Here is a 14,195-nt window from a genome sequence, read left to right as displayed (position 1 = left end):
TAGTATAGGTAGGTGGTAGGGAAATGTGGGGACAGGTAGGAATATGGAATTAGTGTAGGATTAGTATAAATGGGTGGTTGATGGTCGGCACAGACCCGGTGGGCCGAAGGGCCTGTTTCAGTGCTGTATCTCTAAACTAAACTAAACTAAACATCCTCGTAAATAATCTCTGTACCCTCTCTAGTGTAATTACATCCTTTCTATAATGAGGTGACCAGTACTCAAGTTGTGGTCTAACCAATGATTTATACAGTTCCAGCATAATCTCCTTGGTCTTGTATTCTATGTCTTGGCTAATAAAGGAAAGGATTCCATATGCCTTCTTAACTACCTTATCAACCTGTCCTGATATCTTCAGGGATCTGTGACATTAACTCCAAGGTCCCTTACTTCCTCTATACCTCTCAGTATTTTCCCATTAATCATGTATTCGTTTGCCTTGTTTGACCTCCCCAAGTACATGACTTCCCCAAGTACATGCCACTTTTCTGCCCACCTGATCAGTCCAGCCATATCTTCCTGCAGCTTACTGCTATCCTCCTATCAACCACACGGCCAATTTTTGTGTCGTCTGCAAACCTCTTGATCATGCCCCCTATATTTATGTTCAAATCGTTAATATATACCACAAAAAACAGCGGCCCTAGTACTGAGCCCTGCGGAGCGCCATTGGAAACTGCATTCCAGTCGCAAAAACACCTGTCAACAATTATCCTTTGTTTCCTGCCACTGAGCCAATTTTGCATCCACCTTGCTGCATTTCCCTGAATCCCATGGGCTTTTTTTTTTTAACCAGTATACCAAGTGGGATCTTGTCAAAAGCCTTGCTAAAATTCATGTAGACCGCATCAGCTGCGCTACCCTCATCAATCTTTCTTGTTACTTCTTCAAAAACATTCAGTCAAGTTAGTCAGACAAGATCTTCCCTTAAATCCATGCTGACTATCCTTGATTAATCCGTGCCATTCTAAATGATAGATGGAGCCTAATGTGGGACAGGATAAACTGTCAAATTTTTGCCCAATCACTTAACCTATCTGTATCTCTTTGCAGACACTTTGTCCTCACAACTTGCTTTCCTTCCTATCTTGTATTATCCGCAAATTTGGCCACAATACACTGTACTCAAAACCCCTTACGATGAAGGCCAACATACCATTTGCCTTCCTTATTGCTTGCTGCACCTGCATGCTAGCTTTTAGTGACTTATGAAAAAGGACACCCAGATCCCTTTGGACACCAACACTCCCTAACCTCTCACCATTTAAGAAATTCTCTGTCTTTCTATTTTCTCTACTAAAGTGAATAACTTCATACTTATTCTATTCCATTTGCCATATTCTTGCCCATTCACTTAGCCTGTCCAAGTCTGCTTGAAGCCTCCTTGTATCTTCCTCACAACTTACATTCCCACCTAGTTTTGTGTCATCAAATTTGGTCCCCACATCCAAATCATTTATATAGATTGTGAACAGATGTGGCCCTAGCACTGATCCTTGCAGTACCCCTCTAGTAACAGCCTGCCATCCTGAGAATGACCCATTTATTCCTGCTTGCTGCTTTGTCTGTTAACCAATTCTCAATCCATAATATATTATCCTCAATCACATGCGCTCTAATTTTGTTTACTAACCTCCTTTGTGGGACCTTATCAAAAGCCTTCTGAAAATCCAAATACACCATATCCACTGGTTCTCCATTATCTACGCTAAAGTAACATCCTCAAAAAACTCCATCAGGTTTGTGAAACATGATTTCCCTTCCATAAATCCATGTTGACCCTGTCCAATTTTACCATTATTTTCTAAGTGTCCAGTTATCACATCCTTTATAATAGATTCTAACGTTTTCCCTACTACGAACGTCAAATTAACAGGTCTGTAGTTCTCTGTCTTCCTTTTCCCCCCCCCCCTTTTTTAAATAGTGGTGTTACATTTGCTATTTTCCGGAATCTATAGAACTCTGTCTTTATACCCTTGTAACTGCCTTTATTTAAGTTGAAGAGACTAGCTTCAGACCCAAATTTCTCGCCCTCAAACTGAATGTGGAATTCATCATAATATAAAAGCAAAATCCTGCGGATGCTGGAAATCTGAAACAATAACAAGAAATGCTGGAATCACTCAGCAGGTCTGGCAGCATCTGTGGAAAGAGAAGCAGAGTTAACGTTTCGGGTCAGTGACCGTTCTTCATGTTATGATCACTCTTACCCAGAGGATCCTTTACTATGCGGTCATTAATTAATCCTGTCTTATTACACATCACCAGGTCTGAAATAGCCTGCTCCCAGGTTGGTTCCAGAATGTATCTAACAAACTGCCCCAATACACTCTCTGAACTCATCCACCAGGCTACCTTTGCCAATTTGACTGGTCCAATCTATATGAAGGTTAAAATCGCCCACGATTATTGCAGTACCTTGCTTCAAGCCCACCGGTCTTAGCATGGTTCAGATGAAGGCTGTCCCAGTGACATAGTTCCCTCTTTCCCCAGTATTGGTGCCAATGCCTCCTGAATCTAAACCCATTTCTCCCACACCAATCTTTGAGCCACGCATTCAACTCTTTGATCTTATTTATCCTATGCCAATTTGCTCGTGGCTCAGGTAGTAATCCAGAGATTATCTTTGTGATTCTGCTTTTTAATTTAGCTCCTAGCTGCTCATACTCCCTCAGCAGAACCTCTTTCTTAGTCCAACCTATGTTATTAGTATCCACATGGACCATGACACTGGATCCTTCCCCTCCCACTCCAGGTTCCTGTCCAACCCCAAGGAGATATCCTTAAACCCAGCACCGGGCAGGCGACACAGCCTTCAGGACTCGTGCTCTCAGCTGCAGAGAACAGTATCCATCCCCCCTAACTGTACTGGCCCCTACTACTGCATTCCTTTGTACTCCTTCCCCCCACCCCCAACCCCACTTGAATGACCCCCTGCACCACGATGCTGTGGTTAGTTTGTGCATCCTCCTTGCAGTCACTGCTCTCGTCCACACTGGCTGCAAGACCCTCGAACCTGTTGGACAAGTGCAAGGGCTGAGACTTCTCAATTGCTACCTTCTGGATCCCCATACCTGCCTCACTCATCGTCACACCATCCTGTCCCTGAGAATGGACCGAATCTGAAGCCGCTAGGCTAAGGGGTGTGACTGCCTCCTGGAACAAAATGTCCAGGTAACTTGCCCCACCCTGATGCATTGCAGTGTACACATCTCAGACTCCAGCTCAACAACTCTGAGCTGTTGTTGGAGGTCAATCATCCCAGCGCCAGGATGTTGCTGTAGGAGTTCCTCAGGGCATTGTCCTAGACACAACCATCTTCAGCTACTTCGGTGACCTTCCCTCCATCATAAGGTCAGAAGTAGGGATATTCGCTGATGAATGCACAATATTAAGTTCCACTTGCAACTCCATGGGTACTGAAGCAATCCATGTCGCTTGCAGCAAGACCTGGACAACAATCATGCTTGAACTCATAAAGTGGCAAATAACATTCATACCACATTAAGTGCCAAGCAATGACCATCTCCAGTAAGAGGAAGTCTAACCACCTCCCCTTGATATTCAATGGCATTGCCATCACCAAATGTCCTGCCATCAACATCCTGGTGTCACCACTGATCAAAACCTTGACCGGTCCAGCCACATAAATACTGTGATTACAAGAGTGGATCAGAAGCTAGGAATTCTACATTGATTAACTCATCTCCTGACTCCCCAAAGCATTTTCACCATCTACAAAGCACAAATCATAAGTGTGATGGAATACTTTGCAGTTGCCTGGATGAGTGCAGTTCCAACAACACTTGAAGCTCTGCACCATCAACAACAAATAGTCAACAATCGCTTGCTTGGCACCTCATCCACCACCTTATAACATTTACTCCCTCCACCACCAGCACACCAGGGCTGCATGTGTACAATTTACAAGGTGCAGTGCAGCACCTCGCCAAGGCTGTTACAACAGCACCTTCCAAACCTGCAACCGCAACCACCTAGTAGAACAAAGGCAGCAGACGCATGGGAACACCATCACTTGAAAGTTCCCCTCCTAGTCACACACTACCCTGACTTAGAACTATATTGCTCTTCCTTCGTTACTAGGCCAAAATCCTGGCACTCCCTACCTAATAGCCCTATATGGATGTACCTACACCACACAGACTGCAGCAGTTCAAGAACTCATCTCTGCTAGCACCTATTCAAGGGCACTTGGGGATGGGCAATAAATGCTGGCCTTGCCTGCAACCCCCAGATCCCATGAACAAATTAAAAATCATTGCTTTTTGAGGTTGAAATCACAACATGCAACGTTAAAGGTTGCATTATAGCATTTGTATGAGATTCCCTTTGTCCCATGTTTGAGATGTTGACCTGTTTAAACACATTAATGTCTTTGAAACAAAATACCTCTCCCCATTTTAACAATGTTTGTTATTAATATCAGCATGCAGTTAACATTGTTGTAAAAATGTTGATGCCTGCCTAATTTTGTCTACATTGTATTTTTAATCTTTGCACATTTTATATCTTTCAGGTTTCTTCATGGGGCGGTTACGTGTTTCTGATTAATTTGATCCCACTTCATGTACTCATCCTTATGCTGACTGGACGATTTTCCCACCGGATCTATGTTGCGTACTGCACAGTGTACAGCCTTGGAACCATCCTCTCCATGCAGATTTCCTTTGTGGGATTCCAGGTTTGTGAAGCTATTTCCTTTCATCAGTGTTCTGTCTCTCCTTCCGAAGATGCTGAATCACGCTGCTTTATAATTCCACAGGTGGTGACAGCCCCTTTACATATATGAGCCTAGTAAACTTCTTTGTTCAATTTCAGCTGCAGATGGGAACAGGTGTTAGCTTTTCCACTCCTTTTAATCTGTTCCACTATTTCATTAGATAATGGTTGAAATGTACCTGAACTGTTTACCAAGAGATCCATATCTCTTGATCCCCTTGCTAAAAAAAAATCACTCTCCAGTATTAAAAATTTGACTCCCAGCATCCACAGCCTTCTGAAGGAGCGAGTTCCAGATTTCCAGTACCCTTTGTGTGGAAGAAGTGTTTCCTGATTGTGTATCTAAATGACATGGCTCTAATTCTAAGATGAGGCTTTCTTGTTCAGGATTGTTTCACTGCTTTCTATCATTTAGCTACTAACATTGAAATGAACTGGCTCCTGGTACACTGACTTCAAAATTTGTTGCATACTGATTTAATTTCTGTCTTCTCTTACATTGTACTTGTCATAAAATAATACCCAGTTTGTCAAAAGAAACCATAATATAATGTTTGGATATGGGTTGTTATATGCTCCATGTGCAGTTTCTCATTTGAATTTGCTGGTTTTCTTCCTCCCCTCAGCCCGTCCAATCTTCAGAGCACATGGCTGCCCTGGGTGTTTTTGGACTGTGCCAAATCCATGCATTTGTTGACTACCTACGTAGCAAGTTGAACCCGCAGCAGTTCGAGATTCTTTTCAAGAGCGTCATTTCTCTGGTGGGGTTGGTGGTTCTGTCCGCAGGAGCAGTGCTGATGCTTACAGGTACAATATTACTTCTCATTTTGTTAATTATGTCCTCCTTTCCCTCTTCCATTACACTCCTCGCAGCTCCCCCAATCAATCTCCACCAGTTCCAGCCACAAGAGTGGACAAATTGTTCTCCAGTCCTAGTGACAGCAGAAGCACTGACCAATACCTGAGAAAAGAGGGGTATGTGTGAACAAAGATAATCTGTGAGAATGCTTCTTATTCAGTGGTCCTGTATTGTGATTAGATGTTTCTCTTGATGCATGTTGCATAGAAATTAAACACAGCAACAGACTGGTCAGCACATCCAATTCATATTGGTGTTGATCCTCCACCTGAGCAATTGTTTAGAGTCATAGAGTCGTACAGCGTAGAAACAGGCCCTTCGGCCCACTGCGTCCATGCCGACCATAATGCCTATCTATACTAATCCCACCTGCCTGCATTAATTCCATATCCCTCTATGCCTTGCTCATTCAAGTACCTGTCCAGATACCTCTTAAATGTTGCTACAGATACCCACTAATCTTTGTGTGAAAATTTACCCCTTTGATCCCCTTTAAATCTCCTCCCTCTCATCTTAAATCTATGCCTTCTAGTTTTAGTCACCTCTACCATGGGAAACGGATTCTGGCCATCTACCCTATCTATGCCTCTCATAATTTTATATACCTCCATCATGTCTCCTCTCAGCCTCCTTCGCTGCAGGGAAAACAGACCCAGCCTATCCAATCTCTCTTTATAACTCAAGCCCTCCAAACCAGGCAACAGCTTTGTGAATCTTTTCTGCACCCTCTCTAGCATAATCACTTCTGGGTGCTGATTCCTGTGAGCTTGTGTACATATCTGAGGGGGGTGGTGGGAAAGCTTAATGTGATTCCTAGCATCCTGGGTTGTCTGTACCTCCAGGAAAACCAATTGTTCTGTGTTTATAACATAGTGGAATGTTGTAGTTATACACACTATCATGGTCAGACATTTCATGAAGATTATGTAACTATTCCTGTGTTCTGTGTTTCCTCAATAAGTTTCCAGTACTTGTATTCTCCCTTTTCCCTGTGGGTTATTAGCTTTCCTCATTTTCTTTCCTGGATTGGCGTGCTGGTTTCTTTCACTGTGAGATGCAAAAAATACTGTTTGTTCACAAAATAGATACCATCCTAGCTTGTCTGTCCATAAATAACCGAAGGTCCCCTCCAAAATCAAGGTACACAATTCCAGGGTTTTTATCTCCTTTACTATCAGAAGTCCATTCCACAAGTAACCGCTCTTAACACCAGTCCTAATTTTTGTTTTATTTGAACCTGTACCACTTTGTCCTGCTTTCATGGGTTGAATTTAAAGTTGCGTTCTAGATTTACCTTTCTTTATGTTAGTTGCTAACTTGTGTACCTCTTGTCATGTCCCCTCATAGTTGCTGTTTTTTAAGGTTGATAGCTTTTGCTTCAATAACCTTTTCCTCCTGACTCAGACCTCTGATGCAAAGAATCAAAGCTGTTTTATATTGTATTCACAATGAATTGACAGATTGTGGCAGCTAATATACTTTTTTCTGAATATAACCAGGTATGTTGGTTTCATTGCAGGCAAGATTTCCCCATGGACTGGCCGTTTCTACTCTTTACTAGATCCTTCTTATGCAAAGAACAACATTCCCATCATTGCCTCAGTCTCCGAGCATCAGCCCACCACCTGGTCGTCCTATTACTTTGACCTGCAACTCCTCGTCTTCATGTTTCCAGGTACGCATGTATGCAGGGCATGGGAAAGAAGTGCACGTGCTCATTCTACCTGCCTTAGACATGTGGATTTGTGTGACATCCCATCCAAAAGCTTCTGTGGACTGTTAAAAGACCTGTATGGTTTCCCAATTGACTGAAGACCTTCTAAATTTGAGATTTAAGTACCTGTTGCTCCGAGAAGGTGGCCTTCTTGAACTGCTGCAGTCTTCTGACATTTTTCTACATTAAAGATGATGTATCATTGCATGTATGTGTGAGTGCGTTGAGCAGGACATGACCAGAAAAGGTTATGGAGTTATATCACAAATGAACCATGATCTCATTGAATGGCAGAACAGGCTTGAACGGCTAAATTGACTACTCCTGTTCCTATAATGATCATAGCTGATTAACTTAACACCATATATCTATGCCTCATATCCCTTAATATCTTAGAATAACAAAAATCTATCAATCTCAGATTTAAAATTTTCAATTAAGCTAGCATCAGTTGCTGTTTGCGAAAGAGAGTTTCAATCTTCTCCCACCTTTTGAGTGTAAAAGTGTTTCCTAATTTCACTCCTGAAAGGTTTGGCTGTAATTATTAGACTATGCCCCCAGTCCTAGACTACCTAACCAGCGGAAATAGTTTCTCTCCATCTACCCTATCTGTTCCTCTTAAAATATTGAAAACTTTGGCCAAATCACCCCTTAACCTTCTAAGTTCTAGGGACTACAACCCTAGGTTGTGTAATCCTTCCTCATAATTTAACCCTTGAATCCCCGTATCATTCTGGTAAATCTGCACCGTACTGCCTTCAAGGTGTGGTGTCCAGAACTGCTTAAAATATTCCAGATGAGGTATAACCAAGGCTTTGTATAGCTAAAGCATGACTTCTACCTCTTTGTATTCTAGTTCTCTAGGTACAAAGGCTAGCATTCCACTAGCCTTTTTGATTATTTTCTGTACCTATTCATGACATTTTAATGGTTTATATACCTGGGCCCCCAAGTCCCTTTGGACCTCCACTGTTTCTAACTTTTCACTATTTAAAAAGTGCCATGTTTTATCCTTTTTAGGTCCTGAGTGGATGACCTCACATTTGCCTGCATTGAAATCCATTAGCCACAATTCTGCCCTTCACCTAGTCTATCAATATCCTTTTATAATTTTATCCTTCCATTTACACTGCTTACAATGCTACCTATCTTTGTCATCGGCAAATTTGGATATGTGGCTTTCTATCCCATCATCTAAGTCGTTGAGGAATGCAGTGAATAGTTGAGGCCCCAACTGCCACTCGTCATGTCCTGCCAGTTATTATCCCTACTGTCTATCTCCTGCCACTCAACCAATTTATTAACCGGGTCAATAATTGGCCTTCAATTCCATAACCTTCAACTCTTTAAATGATGAAACAGGCTTGAGGGACTAAATGGCCAACTGTTGTTCCTATATTTAAAAGACTAAAGTGTTATTTACTAGGAAAATTGCTGTGTACTTCGCCACCTAAACATCCCTGGGTACTTCAATTACCAAACCGCTCGCTTCTTCACTTCCTTGGTAGGGTGTGATACAACTGAGTGGCTCGCTTGGCCATTTCAGGTAGTTCAGAGTCAACCATGTTTCTATGGGATAAAAACAAGAAATGCTGGAAGTACTCAGCAGGTCTGGCATCATCTGTGGAGAGAGAAGCAGAGTTAACATTTCAGTCAGTGACCCTAATGTTTCTGTGGGACTGGAGTCGCAGACAAGCCAAATTGGGCAAGGTCAGCAGGTTTCCTTCCTCAAAAGACATTTGTGAGCCAGTTGGTTTATAAGACAATCAGACAGCATCCTGGCAGTGGGATGCTTTTTATTTCCAGAATTTTTTTGAACTTTGTTCAAATTCTTAAACTGCATGCTATGCCATTAGTCCAGGCATCTATCTGGATTAAGGTCACGAAAGATGATACATAAATTAACTTATTTCTGTTTCTTTTTTTCTGTGTAAGTATTGAAACTGGGACTTGGCAACAGTTTGCAAATATTGGATGCTTAATTTGCAACTTTTTTTTTCTACTTTCCTCCTGCAGTTGGATTGTACTATTGCTTCAACAACCTGTCGGATGCCAGGATTTTCATCATCATGTACGGTGTCACCAGCATGTACTTCTCGGCTGTGATGGTAAGAATCTTTTACGCCCTGTGCACAGTGTTGTCAGTGGGATTTTGTTGGAAATATTGGTGAATGTGTGAAATGTTTGCACTACGAACTGAGACCTGAATCCAGCTCAACACAGCTGTCTTAATTAAGCTCTTTACAAAAAAAAAAGCAAGGCTGGTATGTTGGGAGCATACTGTGAGGCTTTACTACAAGTGAAGTGCTGGTAATTACAGAACTACCCACTTAGGGAAGCAGCCTGAGGTGATCGATTAATAGTATCCCACATGGTGTACTGCACAATATTCAGATGTACCAGTTGTGATTTAAGAGCATTTCCTCCTTTAGTGTATTGATCAACATGCCGAATAAGCCCAGCCTTAGAGTATTCTCTGAGGTCCTTGTTTTCCCACTTGTTTCTATTTACTTAACTCTAATGAGGTGGTAAATCCCTGATGTGTTCTGAGTATTGTAAACACTTGATTTTTTTTGGCCTCAAACCTGCGATGTGTTTCATACAGAGTAATTTATTTTGCTAAAGGGAAGGGGGAGACCACCAAACAAAACCGTACTGCAGATTCCAGGTTAAGAGCTTCTCTGTGTGTTCTGTTATTCTTCACCCCTGTTCCTTCCATCTGTTTTTCCCACCCATTCCTTGCAGTGATTAATTCAACAGTACATCTGAATACTAAGTATCATCACCTCATTCCATGATAATATGAAAGGCACAATTCAGCATAGCGGCACCTCATCAGACCCCTTTCCTATCCTGAGTGGCGTGAAACAGGGCTGTGCTCTCGCACCTACGCTGTTTGGGATCATCTTCTCTCTGCTGCTCTCACATGCGTTCAAGTCTTCAGAAGAAGGAATTTTCCTCCACACAAGATCAGGTGGCAGGTTGTTCAACCTTGCCCATCGAAGAACAAAGACCAAAGTATGGAAAGTCCTCATCAGGGAACTCCTCTTTGCTGACTATGCTGCATTAACATCTCACGCTGAAGAGTGTCTGCAGAGACTCATCGACAGGATTGCGGCTGCCTGCAACAAATTTGTCCTAACCATCGGCCTCAAGAAAACGAACATCATGGGACAGGACGTCAGAAATGCTCCATCCATCAATATCGGCGACCACGCTCTGGAAGTGGTTCAAGAGTTCACCTACCTAGGCTCAACTATCACCTATCTCTCGATGCAGAAATCAGCAAGCGCATGGGAAAGGCTTCCACTGTTATGTCCAGACTGGCCAAGAGAGTGTGGGAAAATGACGCACTGACACGGAACACAAAAGTCTGAATGTATCAAGCCTGTGTTCTCAGTACCTTGCTCTACGGCAGCGAGGCCTGGACAACGTACGTGAGCCAAGAGCGACGTCTCAATTCATTCCATCTCCAACACAGAAGTCCTCGAGGCGGCCAACATCCCCAGCATATACCCCCTACTGAGCCAGCGGCGCTTGAGATGGTTTGGCCATGTGAGCCGCATGGAAGATGGCAGGATCCCCAAGGACACATTGTACAGCGAGCTCGTCACTGGTATCAGACCCACTGGCCGTCCATGTCTCCGCTTTAAAGACGTCTGCAAACGTGACATGAAGTTCTGTGACGTTGATCACAAGTCGTGGGAGTCAATTGCCAGTGATTGCCAGAGCTGGCGGGCAGCCATAAAGGCAGGGCTGAAGTGTGGCGAGTCGAAGAGACTTAGCAGTTGGCAGGAAAAAGACAGAAGCGCAAGGGGAGAGCCAACTGTGTAACAGCCCCGACAACCAACTTTATCTGCAGCACCTGTGGAAGAGTCTGTCACTCTAGAATTGGCCTTTATAGCCACTCCAGGCGTTGCTTCACAAACCACTGACCACCTCCAGGCGCTTACCCATTGTCTCTCGAGACGAGGAGGCCAAAGAAGAAGAAGAAGACATCTGAATACAGCCAGTCCTTCAAGCCTGTGCTTTGAACTTGCCACACTGCACTGGGATTTGTACTGCCACGCCTAGTGTTTTAGTGAGGATCAGTGCGCCCATATTTGGGTGTAATGTCTGCTTATTCTCTGAACTGCATTTCTGTTCCAAATTTCATCTGTCTCTATGTATTGTTTGAGATTGCAGAGTGCTTCGTTAGAGTGCAGTTATGCAGAGCTGGATTTAGGTGTCACAAATACATTCACATAGAACATTTCACAGTGCAGGAAGGTTTAGGTCAATGTTGCCCAACCCCTATCACACTTATTGTCCAGTGTAAAATCATTGCTTCACCAGAATTTTGTTTGATTTTCATATAAAACAGTTGGTTTTCTTCCCAGCTTGGGGTACCATCGAGCTAGGTCTCTCGCTGCTGGATCACTCTAATTAGATCTACATTTTGTCCATGTGGATCCTATATGGATCTTTCTTTAAAAAAAAGCAGGAGCTGTGAAATCTGCATCCCTAGCAAATAGTGCAACATCCTAGAATGCAGCAGCACTCACCCAGTGGAGCTACTTTGAAATATTTTGCCAGTAACTTCAGTGGAGCAGGGCAACAGGGAGGGAGCCCAGACTTCTTATTCTCCATGCTTAATACAGAAACATTAATAAATCAGAGCCATCAGAATTTTAGTTCTGTAAAATGAGAGAGTACATTGAACAAAAACTGCTTTCTTTCTTCCCACCAAATGTTCCTTCCTCTTGCTGCTCAGTTTGCTTGATCAGTGCCCCAGCCACTATCCACCCCTTCCCCCACTGGCACACTGAGGCTGCTGCAGGTACAATCCACAGGATAAACTGCATCCTCATCTTAACCTGGATTCAGACCCAAGAAGTTTTCTAGAGGTATGTATCAGCCAGTGTTGACTTTTATCTTCATTATTTGTTTTTTGATTTACATGTTTCTCTTATCTCCACAGGTTCGGCTTATGCTGGTCCTGGCCCCAGTGATGTGTATACTCTCGGGAATTGGTGTGTCTCAGGTGCTGTCAACTTACATAAAGAATTTGGATATCAGCCGTCCAGATAAGAAGTTAAAAAAGCAGCAGGATTCCACTTATCCAATCAAGAATGAGGTATGATCCTCCTTCAGGCTCGTCAACTTCTGGACCCAATCCAATGCTGTATTAATTGTGTTGTGCTAATGTTATGCTGACCATCTGCTTTGATAGACTAGTGGATGAAGACATCACCTGGTGTAGTACTAAGCCATGTAGTTCCTAGGCTGTACAGAGCTACCTGATCTCGACTGAGGCAGCAGATGGGGCACTGCAACTGGCATTGATGTCCCTGGACTAGGACAGGGCAAGTCCGCCTACGCTGTTGCTTTTGATCACCATCTAATGATACCTACTGGAAAGTGGATTTTGGGTGAGGGTCGCTGCAGGCTGCAGTAGATTGAGCCATGGGAGAGGATGGAGTGAGCCATGATGCTCTGTGGTAAACACTGTGTAAACTCACATAAAAAATGGGCACTTAAGTGAGATACCAATCGCAGCTAATATAACTCGACTGTGGGGTCCTGATCACTCAGTTGCTAAATTGCACCGGGCCATACTGATCAGAAGAGTACCAAGTTCCGATCCTGTTTGTGTATTGTGTTAGCTGATCTCGGGTGGGGTGGTAGTGAGGGTATTTGCAGTTCACCTCTACGTCCCCCAGGCTATAAGACAGAAAATCTCAGAGTTCCAACTCTTGCTTGATTGCTGTGGATATCAGACGTGTTGGCAATGACCTCCCCAGTGAGATTGCCTGCCAAAACTCTGCTCCATGAAGGCTAGCAGTTTGGGGGTGGCACTGGAGTGCTGTCTATGCCTATACTCTTACATCAGCCAGACCTTGCAGAGGGGAATGGAGACACTATATCATAAATAAATGAACAGGGGTCGGTGGATTAATAGAGTTTCAGAAAAGCACAATTTATGGCAGCATCAGAGATACCAGCAGCCCAAACCGTCTGCCCCTGCCAGAGGGATTAGTATTCAGGGAGTAAAGCAACAGCAACCTGAAAAGCAAAACTGCAAGTTTGGGTACATTATTTTTAGATTGGTGATGTGCCAGTTTCACACCCACTACCCTGCACATAGTGCCAGCTTGACTCAGATGTTAGTGTGTGCAGCAAAGAAATTGAGTTGCTTTTAATGTAACAAGGTACCGAACACAGCAATTAAAATTTGCGTGGCAGATTGAGTGTATCCCAGAGAGTCTTCGCAACACTCAATTTAACATCATCCAGGACAAAGCAGTTAGCTTAATCAGATCCCTGCTATTATCCACCGTCACTGGCACACTGTGGCTGCAGCATGTACATTCTACAGGAAGCACTACAACAGCTCTTCAAAGTAACTTCAACAGCCTCTGCTTCCCGTGTGACTTCTAGATAATGAACAGCAATGTTGTGGCAACACTGTCACTTCTGAGTTCCCCTCCAAGTTGCACACCATCCTGACTTGGAAGTAGATTGCCAATCCTTCATTATCGTTGGGTCATTATCCTGGAATTCCATACCTCACAGCATTGTGGGCGCACACTCACTACAAAATCAGCAGCAGTTCACGGAGGAGGCTCACCATCACCTCCAGGGCAACTAGGAATGGGTATTAAATGTGGCCTTGATGCTGCCATCCATGCCAGAGAACTAAAAACAGAAATGGAGGTAACCCATTTAGTGTAATTGTGTGTGTGCCATCTTGGTTTTGTTAGTGGCAGTCTTGTATCTGAGTCAGTGGGTTGTTGGTTTGAGCCCCACAACAGTATTTAATCACACTGAAGTGTAGTGCTGAGGTTGCTGTTTTACTATAAGTACTGCCCTCCATACCCAGGTTGTGTCTGCTTGTTTAGA

General features: G+C 43.4%; 1 protein-coding gene across 4 annotated transcripts in view; it reads left to right on the top strand.

The window, feature by feature from the left end:
- The window catches only part of stt3a (STT3 oligosaccharyltransferase complex catalytic subunit A), a 75,201-nt gene that overhangs the window by 38,704 nt on the left and 22,302 nt on the right, over positions 1-14,195 (top strand). For all 4 annotated transcript variants that reach the window (XM_068053818.1, XM_068053819.1, XM_068053821.1 and 1 more), the window contains 5 exons: positions 4,538-4,702; positions 5,367-5,547; positions 7,119-7,274; positions 9,330-9,421; positions 12,274-12,429. In XM_068053818.1, coding sequence (XP_067909919.1) covers positions 4,538-4,702; positions 5,367-5,547; positions 7,119-7,274; positions 9,330-9,421; positions 12,274-12,429 — 750 coding nt within the window. The remainder of the gene's footprint in view (positions 1-4,537; positions 4,703-5,366; positions 5,548-7,118; positions 7,275-9,329; positions 9,422-12,273; positions 12,430-14,195) is intronic.

Source organism: Heterodontus francisci, chromosome 22 (genome assembly GCF_036365525.1).
Source record: "Heterodontus francisci isolate sHetFra1 chromosome 22, sHetFra1.hap1, whole genome shotgun sequence".
Lineage (NCBI taxonomy): Eukaryota > Metazoa > Chordata > Chondrichthyes > Heterodontiformes > Heterodontidae > Heterodontus > Heterodontus francisci.
Note: the sequence above shows the minus strand (reverse complement) of the source record. Positions and strands in the feature narration are given on the sequence as shown.